General features: G+C 41.3%; 1 protein-coding gene across 1 annotated transcript in view; it reads right to left on the bottom strand.

The window, feature by feature from the left end:
• MIS18BP1 (MIS18 binding protein 1) overlaps positions 1–13,844 on the bottom strand; it is a 60,008-nt gene extending 46,164 nt beyond the window's left edge. Inside the window, exons 1-2 of the mRNA XM_070431565.1 lie at positions 13,569–13,844; positions 4,085–4,701 (exon numbers count right to left, since the gene is read on the bottom strand). Of these exons, the coding sequence (XP_070287666.1) occupies positions 4,085–4,610 (526 nt within the window). The 5' untranslated portion in view covers positions 4,611–4,701; positions 13,569–13,844. The remainder of the gene's footprint in view (positions 1–4,084; positions 4,702–13,568) is intronic.
• Between the last annotated feature and the right edge of the window lie 811 nt (positions 13,845–14,655).

Below are 14,655 nucleotides of genomic sequence, written 5' to 3'. Positions count from 1 at the left end.
AAGATTTTATTAATTTTTTAATTATTTCAGAGAGGAAAGCAGAGGGGGAGAGAGAGAGAGATAGAAACATCAATGATGAGCCCTAGCTGGTTTGACTCAGTGGATAGAGCATCAGCCTGCAGACCAAAGGGGTCCAGGGTTCAATTCTGGTCAAGGGCACCCACCTTGGTTGCAGGCTCCTCCCCAGCCTGGGCCCTGGTTGGGGTATGTGCAGGAGGCAACCAATTGATGTGTTTCTCTCACAATGATGTTTCTGTCTTTCCCTCTCTAAAAAAAATAAAAAAGAAACATCAATGATGAGAGAGAATCATTGATCGGCAACCACCTGTACACCCCACACTGGGGATTGAGCCCACAACCTGGCATGTGCCCTGACTGGGAATTGAACCATGACCTCCTGGTTCATAGGTCAACGCTCAACCACTGAGCCACGCCAGCTGGGCTATAAAGATTTTATTATAATGACATGCTATAAAAGGATAAATTTCTATTTAACTTATTCTACAGAAATGGCAGGGCAATGCAGTAAAGAAAAGCAGATAATTTGATCAAATATAACATGCTGGGTCATTTATTTCAGAGACTAACATCCATGCAGAGGGTCTCTGAAACTACATAACAAAATTTGTGTTTGTATATATGTGTCTTATCTGGGGAAAGAGTCATCAGACTATCAAAGCAGTCAGTCAGTTACTCATTTCTTCCTCTAATTCCAAATTACATATAATATGGGCTTTAATGTGCATATTCCATTTGCTTCTCCCTTTTCTCCCAGGCTGTATGAGAAACAGACTATTTTGTGTACTCCCCCACCTCCAGCCTAAATTCACCTAGAGAACTCTTTTTGTGTCAAAATATATCACTGTCTTTGAAACACAACAATGTACCCACAATCTGTGTAGTAGTTAAGACTGTGGACTTTCAAATAGATACCTGTATTTAATTCTCAGCCCATCACTTACTATCTGTGACACATAGGGCAGATAAAACCTCTTTGTAAGTTCCATTTCCTAGTCTATTAAAGTAGCATCTATCACAGGGGTGGGCAAACTTTTTGACTCGAGAGCCACAATGGGTTCTTAAACTGGACCGGGGGGTGCCGGAACAAAAGCATGGATGGAGTGTTTGTGTGAACTAATATAAATTCAAAGTAAACATCATTACATAAAAGGGTACGGTCTTTTTTTTTTTTTTTTTTTTTAGTTTTATTCATTTCAAACGGGCAGGATCCGGCCCACGGGCCGTAGTTTGCCCACGGCTGATCTATCATATTGTTTGCTCAAAGGGCTAAATGAGATAACAGATGTAAAATATCTTTTTTAATTACTGAACTCACTATAATCTCAATTTCAAGTGTCCCATTTTTTACCACTTTCTATCTTTCAGATCATTCTCTCAAATCCACTGACCATGCCAATATGACCTACACCACTTCACACTTCCTCATCTCTTTCAGTGTCCTCTTTTCCTTGTCTAACCAACTTAAATTACATGGCCAATTGTGGTTATCACCTTGCACACACAACTCCCAACTACTTTGTCTTCCTCTCACTTCATCCTATTTAGCAAAATTACAATCCTATTAAAATCCAACTCCTTGCCTATTCCCCACCAGCACCTATACAGCTAATAGGGCAACAGAAATACTCACAACAATACTGATTGGTCTTATTTAAATTCATGTCCACAAATCTCAGCTAGGTTCTTAATGTTGCCCAGAAAATTAAATTTAAGCCTAGACCATTCACTCTTCCACTCTCCTACACTATTCAAACCTCCATGCCTCCTCAAATTTCAATACCTGTTTCCTATACTCACTTCACAGCTGCTGACTTTACTTCCTATTTCAGATTATTTCTAAAGTAATACAACACTGCCTACCTTCCTGTTTGATTGATGATCTGTTTTATGTTCCTAAATCTCCACTTTTATTTATTATTACTATTATTATTATTATTATTATGTGTGTTAATCCTCACCCGAGGATATTTTTTCATTGGTTTTTTAGAGAGTGGAAGGGAGGGGGAGAGACAGAGAGAGAAACAAGGACATGAGACACACTGATTGGTTGCTTCTAGCACACATCCTGACAAGGGCCAGGGATTGAGCCTGCAACTGAGGAATGTACCCTTGACCAGAACTGAACCTGGGACCCTTCAGTCCACAGGCCGATGCTCTAGCCCAGTGATGGCGAACCTTTTGAGCTCGGCGTGTCAGCATTTTGAAAAACCCTAACTTAACTCTGGTGCAGTTAGAAATTTTTTGATATTTGCAACTATAGTAAAAAAAAGATTTATATTTTTGATATTTATTTTATATATTTAAATGCCATTTAACAAAGAAAAATCAACCAAAAAAATGAGTTCACATGTCACCACTGACACGCGTGTCATAGGTTCGCCATCACTGCTCTAGCCACTGAGCCAAACTGGCTAGAGCTGCCAAATCTCCACTTTTAGATTTTATTTTTTCTCAGCTACTGGAGGGTATCAGACTTCTAATCTCAGTCTTTCCTTCCTTACTGGATTATTCCCAATAGCATACAAATATGTTATTTCACCAATCATTAAAAACAATAAAATCTTTTAAAACCAATCTTGTCATATTTCTTAGCTCCTCTCAAAAAGAGTTGTCTATATTCACCACTGTCAACTTCTCTCTATATTCTCTCTTAAACACTCTTGTATCATATTTTTGCTTCCATCATTCCACCAAAACTATCCTAATCAAGGTCTCCAATGACCTCCACATTCTTAAACCCAATGGTCAAATCTCACTCAGCCTTTATTTTACCCGACTGATTTTGCACCATTAGACACAGCTAATGACTTTCTTTAAAGCATTTTGTTGTCTTGGCTGCCAAAGTATCAATCCTAATTTTTCTTCTTCCTTATCTTCTAAGTGGCCTTATCACTTTCTATCCTTTATTCTAACTTGTAAATTTTGGGACTCATTATTGAATGTTTTCTCTTTCTACACTTACTCCTTGATGATTGCATCTCACCTCATAGTTTTAAAGACCATTTAGGTACTAGTAATTCCCAAATATATTTTTTCTCTCCTGGACTATGCCCTTTAATTCCAACTAATTTTTTTCAACAGCCTAATTCACATCTACACCTAAATTTTTAAAAGACATATAGAAATTCACATGACAAAAATGACTGAGATCCTGATCCACTTCTCCTTCAATCTGCTACATTTCAGATAAATCACATCTTTCCAGTTGCTTGGGTAATAAAAAAAAGCCAAACAACAGAAAAAAACCACCCTCTGGAGTCAGACTTTATAACCTCTCTAACATTCCACACGCCCTGTATGGGCTAATGTGATTGGCTTTTCTTTTAATATATATCCAGAATCCAACCACTTCTTATCTTCACTGCTACCACTTGGATCAAGCCAAAACCATCTCTCACCTGGATTACTGCAATAACTATTTCAAATTAACAGCCAGAGTGATACTTTAAAAATGTAAGTCAGATCTTATTATTCCTCTACTCAAAACCTCCCAATGGTTCCCTATTTTTGCTCACAATAAAAGCTGAAACTCTTACATTCACCTATTAAGGCTCTACGTTACCTGACCCTCTTATTTATCCCTACCTCCCCAGCTCTGTACACTCACTCCATGATACATTAATCTCAAGGCTAGTCCTTGAATTTGTGAGGCACACTCCTGAAATAACAGAAATTTCAGGGCATTTGTATCAGCTGTTACCTGTCTGGATGATCCTTCCCCATTCTCCAAGATACCTACCTGTATCTATCACCTTCTTCAGTTTTTCAGCTCAAATGCCACATTCTCTTAGAAGCATATCCTGACTACCCCATTGAAAATCACAACCTGCTCTAACTCTCCCTATCATCCTTAACCGGCTACATATTTCTTTCCGTAACACTTCTACTGTACCATAAAAATTACCTACTGTATCTGATCCTCACCACCTGAATGTGAGTTAGCTACAAAAGGGCAGGGATTTTTGTCCATTTTGTTCACGGCTGTAACCTGAGTACCTAAAACAGTGCCAGACACAATAAATAACACATTAGAGCTTTTTAACCAACACATAATATAACTAACCTCTTAATAAGCTGTTTTCTGATCTAAATGATTTGTTGTTTTCCTTTTCTTCACAGAGGTAGGTATGCTGCAATACTCTTTTCTCAGCTCCATTATGCATAAAAATTTTGTTACTTTCACTTTTTGATGATGCTTTTTCTTGCTTATTACACATTACCTTCTCTTTCATTCTTTGATATACTTTTCCTGGTGACTCATAGTTTGCTTTATTTTTTAATCCATCCTTATTGGGCTTTATAGCACTGATATCAATATTAAGAAGACTGTTAGAGGTGCTAGGCTCTGCTAGCATGGTAGAATGAAATACATTTTTATCTTGAAAAAATGTCATTTCTGAGAGTTGATTCCTTTTCTGGTCATTCAATTTTAAAAAGGAGTTCTGATATTTCAGCAAATCTTTTACAGGTGTAAGTGTTCCTGAAGGGATGCTGTCAAAAAAGACAGCATGAATGGGCATATTTCTCCTTTGAGAAGAGGTCTCTGAAGACAAATGAATTCCTGGATGTTTTGAAGGTGTTGTAATCATCTTGATAAACAGAAGCAACAAATTTCCTCTATCAAAAAATTTACTTAATCACAATTTTCAGAACAGATCTTCAGCAGGGGTCCAGAAGAACCTGTAATTCAATGTGAAATCAACCTTTATCATTCTTTGGTGCAGAAAAAGTTAAGTTTGGTTTCCATAGTAACATTATACTAGTTAAAAGGTTTAACTGGTTCATAATAACACTGGATAACCTGTAGCTCACAAGTCAGTGTTGTCCCATACACCAAAAGTTTTCAGGTTTGATCCCTGGTCCAGGCGCTTACGGGAGGCAATGGATCTCTCTCTCTCTCTCTCTCTCTCTCAGAACATATCCTTAGGTGAAGATTTGGGGTGGGGAAGGGGTATTCACCAAAACATCTACTTAATAGCTCTAAGAATTGAATTTTGAACATCTGTTTTTGAAATTTACTTGAACCTATAGTCTTATAGGTTCCCAACTAATATTAGCATCAAAAAGCATTCAATGACTCGGCATATGGCATTATATCTATACTAATAAAAGGGTAATATGTTAGACTGAGAGACCTTCTGGGAGATCTTCCGGATGTCCTTCTGGACAAAGCCATGGTGGCAGGGTGAGGCAGAGGTGGTTAGGGGTGATCAGGCTGGCAAGCAGGCCATCTGGGGGGGGGGGGGGGGGGCAGTTGGGGGCGATCGGGCCAGCAGGCAGAGTGGTTAGGGGCGATCAGGCAGGCAGGCAGGTGAGCAGTTAGGAGTCAGCAGTCCTGGATTGCAAGAGGGATGTCCAACTGCTGGTTTAGACAGTCAGACATCCCTCAAGGGTTCCCGGATTGGAGAGGGTGCAAGCCAGGCTGAGGGACACGCTCCTCCCCACCCCCACCCCCACCCCCCACCCCCGCACGAATTTTGTGCACCGGGCCACTAATTAGGTCATAAAAGATTAAGTTTTATGAACATGATTTTCTCCACCAGATATAAATTTTAAGGCAGCAGATACAATCATATATCCTAATGAAAGCTGAAAAATCTATTCAATTTTTTAGTTAAACAATCCCCAGTCCTGATTTTGTTATGCTGCAGAGCATTTCACTTATGAGGTTTTAGTTGAAAAACCCTCAAGTCAAAAGTAAATTATATCCATTCTAACTTTAAAAATTTTTAGTGCTATGTAAAATTTTTTGAGGGCATCGTACATGAGCATACATAGTCTTAGACTTGTTTTAGCTTGTTTCTTATGTACAGATTTTATATTTGACACCTACAAATTAAGATTCTATGCAATAAACCATATAATTGTATTATGTAATACTTAGTAAAAAATTATTTCAACCCAAAGAGCTTATTAGTCTAGATTTCAAGCATCTCTTATTGCTGAATTTATAACTATTCCAATAAGTCTTTGACATCATATAAACATAAAAAAACCTATCACAGAAAATACTAATCAGCCCTAACTGGTTTGGCTCAGTGGATAGAGCGTCAGCCTGCGGACTGAAGGGCCCCAGGTTCGATTCCGGTCAAGGGCATATACCTTGTTTGCAGGCACATCCCCAGTAGGGGGTGTGCAGGAGGCAGCTGATGGATGTTTCTCTCTCATCGATGTTTGTAACTCTCTATCCCTCTCCCTTCCTCTCTATAAAAAATAAATAAAAAATATTTTTTTAAAAAAGGAAATACTAATCATGCCAGACCAAAGACATCAAGTATCTTTAGCTATAGTTAACTTCTGTGAGAAATAAATATGCAAGTTAAAAATTCATATAGAAACTACTATTTTATCCAACAGTTTAGAAGAGAAAAACAGACGAAAATATTTCTCAATAACTAGAGCAGACAAAGAAAAGTATTTTGGGAGTCTAGCCTTATGACACAAAAACCATTGAATTCTTCCACAGAATGTTAACTCAGCAAATATGTACTATCATATATATGTATGCGGCAATGGGCTAGTGACAGGAATCCTGTGCTGGGAGTTACAACACTCACTAGCCATACACTTTAAACTCTCAAAAATTCTTCAGAACCTAATGAACTGCTCAACAGAAGTATAAATTACAAATTAATTACCAAAACTGAAAAGAAGCCCAATGTGTAGTAGAGACATACATAACTGTTTTCACCTAAAGGCAGATAATTATGGTCACACTGAAAGGCTCCAAGACCAGCCCCATAATTCCTCTTTCACTTTGCCCAACTTCTTCCCTCTCAATGTAGTAGGATGGAGAGGTGAGTAGTCAAGATTTTAAAGATCCTCAAATTTCATTCCCCTTCAGGAAGACAGTTCTTCTATGAACCCCTCTTTCCCACTATGTGATAAATAGCAACTCAATAGAAGCCTAAAGAGTTGCCAATAGTTGACAGTGGTTTTATTAGGGGCAGAAATAGAATACTGGGGACTAGCTATGTGGACGAAAAGGGGCCACATGCTAACCTGACAAGCTCAGGGGAGGCCTGCATGGTGGTCTTGCAAACTCAGAGACCTAAAATAACCACAAAGAAGAGTCTGAAATTAAACTTTAACTAAAAGCAGTTATAGTGGGTAGTTACTTCCTAGGCTGGTATTCACTGACAAGGTCAACCTTTACCTTAACTGAGCCTGTCTTTTTGCATCTATAACATACCCTTGAAATGTCTGGGTAACTTGTTGTAATTTCCCTTTTTCTGGACCCTTGGGGCACAACCTAATGTGCCTGGGCACCAGGACAGATACCACAAGTTCCTTCATTGTTATATTAATTGTTCCTGCACCCACCCTAAGTATGTATCTATCATTTTACTTTTTATCCAATCCCAGGGGTCCTCCCAACCCCCGTGTTGCTTTCTCCCACCTCTCTAGTCTATCACTAATGGATTTCATGTAACCCACCTACATCCCTTCCTTCCGTTGACTGCAATCTTATCCTATATAATAAAAGTGCAATAAGCAAATCAACCAAAAGGCCGAATAGCGGAACAACCATCCGAGACCACGCTATGACACCCACTTGTGCCAGGCCAGACAAGGCAGGTGCAATGCGATTGGTTGGGGGCCAGGCCATCGCCCCATGATCACCCCACAGAGAGGGAGGCCCAGGACACTGACTGGCGGGCTGCGGCAGGTGGGCGGAGCCTCCCTCTGCAAGGGAAGCCTGGGTCCCGGTACCAGCAGCGGGAGGATAGGGGAGAGAAGAAGGCCTACTCTTGCATGAATTTCATGCATTGGGCCTCTAGTGTATAAATACAGAAGTAACCGCAGTTGTTTGGAGCATTATCTCAATCTGTTGAGGTTCTGCTTCCCAGCAATTGTCGACAGTTTGGCTCAAATAAACTCACAAAAAATCTTTTCCGGTTTGAAATGTTTTTATGTTAACAGCTATTAGAAATGTTAGTAAGAAATATTAATCATGCTCTGTTAACTGTGATTGTTTTGTTCTAATTAAAGACAGCACAATCTAACCTGGCTGGGAGCTGTACACAGGACCTGCGAGGTCATCTGGAAATGTAGCCCACCCTCCCCATGCCAAATCTGCCTATTACCATGCAAAGATTAACAGCCTTTCTGCAGAAAGCAAACAATGGAGTCCGGGATGCTTCCAGCCCTTTGCAAACCTCCAGCCACATTGCCTACATTGCCTATAATCTGTAACCATCATACCCATTCTTATTCCTTTGCCCACTTCCCCATGTTATCTTTGTCCAGGTACCCCAAATAAGCAACTGGCTTATGGGGAAGGGGGTTTGGGGGGGGGGGGGTGTGCAGAGCAGATTTTCATGGCTGACCTGCTACTCTCCCATACTGCTGGGATTATTGGAATAAACGCTCATTTATGATTCAATCCTGTCTCTGTTGTATTGGCTCAATTAGTGATAGGTAGCCAGGACCAATTGGTTGTTGGTTGTCCGGTTTCAGCTTCAGTGTGATTGGTGGAACAAAAAAGGACAATAGGGGAAAATCATCCAGGATTTTCTCTGACTATAGAAGCTTTGCAGAAAAGATACAGAATAAAAAACACCACTGGGTAAAGGCAATCAGGAAACACCTGAACCTCCATTCTCCACCTACTTAAAAGAAGAGCAAAATGAAGAAAAGTTGCTCAGACTCTAATGAAACAAAGAAACCTTAGATAATGGGGATTCAGTAACTGGCATTCCTCAAATTAAGGAAGGAACAGAGTGTCCTAGAGGCCAAGCATACTTGACCCAACAGAGGTCACAAATAAGAAATGGTTAGCTTCTTCTTGGACTGGGGAAGAGAAGGTGAATTCTAAAATGATAAGCTTGTGCTTTTGTTGGAGGATTCCAAGGCAGGAGGAATATGGACACTGAGATAAAAAGTTAAAACAAGGCCAAACAGTGTGGGCAATTTGCAGCCAGCTTGCAAATAACAAGCGATTATCTTCCCCAGCCAAGGACAAAAGCCTCACTGAGAGAATGAAGAAAGGAAGAGAGAAGGGTGTTAGGATGAATTACCCTTAATCTCTCCTGTATGGACATGTTTTCTGAAATATATATTACAAGCCTTTTCCCATAGCTTGGAGCAGACAGCTGGCGCCTGCAGAAGCAAGATAAGATGAATCCCCCTTCCCTTGACCAACTCATGCCCTCCTCTCTGCTTGACCGACTCATGCACCCATACCCCGACCCTATATTTCACACTTCTACCCTATATAAGAGAACCTATACGTCCCTTTGGAGCTGACAACCAACACACTGGTCTCAGCCAGCTGTGTTGCTGAGAGAATGCAATAAAATTTCTTAAACTTTCACAATGTCTCTTGGCCTGGCTCTGGACCTAAGGAAAGGGAAAAAAGGATAATTTTACTCCCTAAGCAGAGAAGCCAGACTTCAAGGCTTGGCAAGATAAAATTGCCCGGTACTTCTCATGAGTTCTGGAAAAGTAACAACAAAGTAAAAAGGGACCTTGAGAACTAATCTGGTAACAAAATATTCAGCAGAGGAACTTTGAACTTATAGGCAGGAGAGTATATACAGACAGTCCTCAGATTACGTCGGACTCGACGTACATCGTTTTGTGGTTATGTCGCCGTCTCCCATTTATTTATTAAAGAAAAAAAAGTTCAGTCATTTTGATGTATGTACATATTTGCTTTATGTTTTTTAACATTTACTTACCACAAGTAAAGGTCAGGAATCATTATCTTTCTTTTAAATTTTTTTATTGTTTCACTTCATTACTGCTGTGTATGTGCTCCATGTGAGTGACATATGTAGGTGGGTTCGGACTTATGGCGAAAATCGCTTTACGTTGCGCCATAGGAACGGATCTCCGACGTAGCCCAAGGAGCTACTGTATAACACCTCAGGCCTCCACCCAACTCACTATTCAGATTAGCTGAGAGCCCTTATGCGCTTCATAAGCCAGATGTACAGATTTGCTTTCCTTGCTTCTTTAATGAAGGTGCATATTTTGTTTTGTTTGTTTGTTTGTTTTTTAAAATATATTTTATTGATTTTTTACAGAGAGGAGGGGAGAGGGACAGAGAGTTAGAAACATCGATGAGAAAGAAACATTGATCAGCTGCCTCCTGTACACCTCCTACTGGGGATGTGTCCGCAACCAAGGTACATGCCCTTGACCGGAATTGAACCTGGGACCCTTCAGTCCACAGGCTGATGCTCTATCCACTGAGCCAAACCGGTTTCGGCGCATATTTTGTTTTAATAAAATTGGCTTCATCATAAGGCAGTCAGGGTCTCATTCGTATAAATTCATTTATATGAGAAGGCAAGAATGGAATTGGGAGACAGCCCTCTCTCCCACTGACTCAGGGGACTGAATAACATCTCTGATGTGAGAGGTGTGTCTAACACTTTCATTAACTGTTTAAAGCTATTTGGAAAATCGATTCTGAAAACTGACAAATGCCGATGTACTAGGGAAAAATTGTGATCTATTCAAAGTAAAGACTCGGGCATGGGAAAACCATTACATGAACAGGCTAGCTATGAGTTTTTACAGTAAATGTAACTATAGAAGATTAAACAACTGTTGTTATCATGAACATGATGCTAAATGTAACTGTTACTCTTCTTCCCAAAAAGACATGAAATTTATAGGAATTTACTGTAGTGTAGCAGTACTACTACTATTTATTAAAATGGAATGGGTCAAAAATCCCAAAGCTCACTAATCAAACTGGTAGGTAGAGTTGGGAAAAATGAGAGGACTTTAAATTAACTGGCAAATTTGGTAAATTTGAATCGTGCCCCCCCCCCCAAATCAGTACCTGACATACAAAGGACTAAAATATATAACATTCAAAGAGACCAAATGAATCAATTTTTAAAAATGATCAATATAGAAAATGGACAAAGGACATTAAAGGCAATTAACAGAATGACTACAAAGACAAATGAGTGAAATGACACTCCATTTTACTAATAAATGAAGAGTTGCAAATCTAAAGAGGAAGACTTCTTAATTTACCAGATTGATAAAGATTAATTTCAAAACATAGGTGTGCATGCCCTTGATCAAGAAATTCCTCTACTGCCCTGGTAGGGTAGCTCAGTTGATTAGAGCACATCTCCCCTGCCCTCCCCCACCCCACCCGTGCACGCCCCCTCGCCCCAAGCCAAGGTTGCGGGTTCGACCTCAAGTTAGGGCACATGCAAGAACCAACCAATGAATGCGTAAATAAGTGGAACAACAAATTGATGTTTCTCTCTGTCCCTCTCTCTAAAAAACAAAAAACAAACAAAAAAAGATAATTTTGTTTTCTTATAGAAACATCTACATAAGAATACAAATATAGCCTGACTGGTTTGGCTCAGTGGATAGAGCATCGGCCTGTGGACTCAAGGGTCCCGGGTTCGATTCCAGTCAGGGGCATGTGCCTTGGTTGGGGGCACATCCCCAGTGGGGAGTGTGCGGGAGGCAGCTAGCTGATCGATGTTTCTCTTCCATCGATGTTTCTAACTGTCTATCCCTCTCCCTTCCTCTCTGTAAAAAAATCTATAAAATATATTTGAAAAAAAAAAAAAAGAATACAAATATAAGGGGTGATGGAAAGAGATTAACCAAAGAACTTATATGCATATATGTATTGCCCAGGAACACAGACAATATGGTGGTGAAGGCATGGGGTAGGCAGGAACCAGGTGGTGAGGGGCTGGGGGGAAAAGGAGGGGATATCTGTAATACTCTCAACAATAAATTTTTTTTAAATAATGCAAATATATATATATACATGTATGTGGTAATAATTGCCAACATTTACTGCATATATGCCAGACACTACATAACTTTACAGTAATTCTTAAGAAAAGTACAGTTATTATTCCCAATTTGAAGATGAGGAAACTAAGGCATAGGGTGGTTAAATAACCTGACCGAAGTCCCACTGACAATGATTAAAAACTGGACCCAAGACTATCTAATTTCAAAGCCCAAGTTTTAAACAGGCACTATATAAGGACATTTACTCAAGTATGAAGGAAATTAGAAACAATTTAAATGTCTAATATGGGACTAAATTCTGCTACATCTATCTATACAACTTAATTCTATGTATTCGATAAAAATCTTATGGATAAAAAGGGGCCACATACTAAACCTGACAAGCTCAGGGAGGCCGGTGTAATGGCCTTTACAAACTCAGAGACCTAGAGTAACCACAAAGGACGGTCTGAAATTAAAACTTTTAAACTAAAAGCAGTTCATGGCAGGTAGTCATGTCCTAGGCCAGTGGTTCTCAACCTTCCTAATGCCGCGAATACAGTTCCTCATGTTGTGGTGACCCCCAATTTCGTTGTTACAAATTGAACATAATTAAAGCATAGTGATTAATCACAAAAACAATATGTAATTAGATATGTGTTTTCCAATGGTCTTAGGCGACCCCTGTGAAAGGGTCGTTCGACCCCCAAAGGGGTCGTGACCCACAGGTTGAGAACCGCTGTCCTAGGCTAAAATCTTTCCTGACAAAAGTAAATTGAGCAGGTGTATTGTCTTCTTGCATATACGACAACATACCTTTGGGATGTCAGGGTAACTTCCCTTTCCCAGGCCCCTCAGAGCACAACCAATGCACCAGAAGGGAGATCACAAATCCTGTTATTGTCACTGGTAGATTTTTAACTATCGTGCACTCACCTACGTAAAAGAGGTATGTGTCTATCATTTTACTTTTTATCCAATCCCAGAGGTTTCCCTGCTTTGCTTTCTCCCGCCTCCCTCATCTATCACCAATGGATTTCCTGTAACCCACTTGTCTTCTTCTGATTGTAATGTATAAAGCAGGGTATAGAACTGCCATTTTCCAGAGCATTTTTCTCAATCCATTGAGATTTTGCTTTCCAGCAATTGTAGTCAGTTTGGTTCAAATAAACTCGCAAAAATTCTTAGGTTGACAACATATATATGTAATAACACAGAAAGTAGCCAGGATATATTAAATTTAAAAAAGGAGGCAGAACAGATCATACAATTGCTTTCTGTAACAGCCCCCCCCCCCCCCCCCCCCACACACACACACAAGCATAAGCACAGGGAAAAAGTCTGGAAGTGTACCAAACTGTAAATAGTGTTTATCTTTGAAAAGGATAAAGGGGCCTTCCATTTTCTAAATAATTTTAACATCTGAAAATGTTTGCAACCAATATATTATTTAATCAGAAGGAAACAAGCTGGATGGATCAATTGTCTCGATAGCCCTGTGGATCTTGGGTTCCATGGTGAAAAATCGGGCAGTGATGCACACAACCTTCCTACCCGGTAATCATTCTAAAGTAAAGGTTTTTTCCTAGAAGTGATTTTAGAACAAAGGTCTGCAGTGCTCATCATCGAAAGGAACCTGAAAGCGGCCTACTTTCTTGATAACTACATTAGACACGCAACAAATGCACACACCGAATGAATGAGGAGTTGCGAAATCACTGCCAAAGCCAGAAATGTTCAAAAGCCCGGGGAGCCTAGAATGCTGAAGGGCTGGGACCGAGCGCCGGAGGCGAGGGGCAGGGGAGGGGAGGCCATACCTGGAGTGACGGGCCAGCCAGGGCCAGCCGGCGGCAGTCCCCGCTGGACTTCGTGTGATGGGTGCCGGGGGCCCCCGGAGTCGCGCCTCCGGCCCGCGTCGGCCCCAGTCCGCAACCGGGGTTCCCTACCGCCCACAACAGTAGGCGAGTTCAAATTTGAAGAGCCCGCCCCCCCGCCAGGACGGCATTGGAGCGCTCAGGAATGGCGTCACCATGCGCTTCACGCGGACTCACGGAAGCTGGGGGCGACCCCCGCGCCACGGGAGCAATGCTATTTCCATAAAATGTAGGTAACCCCAAGTTGCCACGGATACTGATCGCGCCCCACTCTATAAGTCGAGGAGTCCGTTTGGTCTTCACACAGCGCGCGCCTTCCGACGCTCCGCCCCTCCTCCCATTATGCTCTGCGGCAGGCAACTACGTCATACGGGTCTACGTCGGACGTCGCCTGCGCGCTTGGACGCTGCTGACGGTTTTAAGTTTGGTCCTTCCCGGCTACCACCCGCCTCCCGGTGTGCTCGCTTGTGGTCGGGAGTTTTCCGCTTCTTCCGTGTTTGAGGGCACAGCCTGCTGAATATGTTTGAGATAATTGTTTAAATTTTATTTTTATTGTTGAAAGTATTACAGATGACCCCCTTTCGCCTCCTATTGCCCCCCTCCATCCCGCCCCCTTAAAACTAAAGCCCAGCGCTTTTAGTTTTCTCAGGCCGTCAGATATTTGAGACCGAGAAAAAATAATGGACTCAATGCAGTTATACTTGCAATTTGGTTTGAGCTATTCCCCCAGGAAGTGTGACTTTTTTAAACTTTATCTCGAATCCTAAAACCTTGAATCTCGAGGACTGGGTTGCGATGCAGTTGCAGTGGAGCCTAGGGAAGCCGTGCTCGGACCACCACCGCGATGTGGATCCTCGCCTCCCGCCGGCTGCGCGGCGGCGGCTGCCAGCGTCCTGCCCGGCTCCTAATGTCAGTCTTGCGCGAGGAGAAGGGCCAGAGGAGTAGCAAGGGTTTTCAGCTCCAAACCCCTTCCAGCTCCCATTCTGTGTCTTCTCTCCAGGAATGTGCCCCACCTCAGCCCCCGCATTTG

The sequence above is a fragment of the Myotis yumanensis genome, unplaced genomic scaffold (genome assembly GCF_028538775.1).
Source record: "Myotis yumanensis isolate MYYU_CA2020_CCGP unplaced genomic scaffold, mMyoYum1.0.hap1 SCAF_1, whole genome shotgun sequence".
NCBI classification, from domain to species: domain Eukaryota; kingdom Metazoa; phylum Chordata; class Mammalia; order Chiroptera; family Vespertilionidae; genus Myotis; species Myotis yumanensis.
The sequence above is the reverse complement of the archived record's forward strand: the minus strand, read 5'-3'. Positions and strand labels throughout refer to the sequence as shown.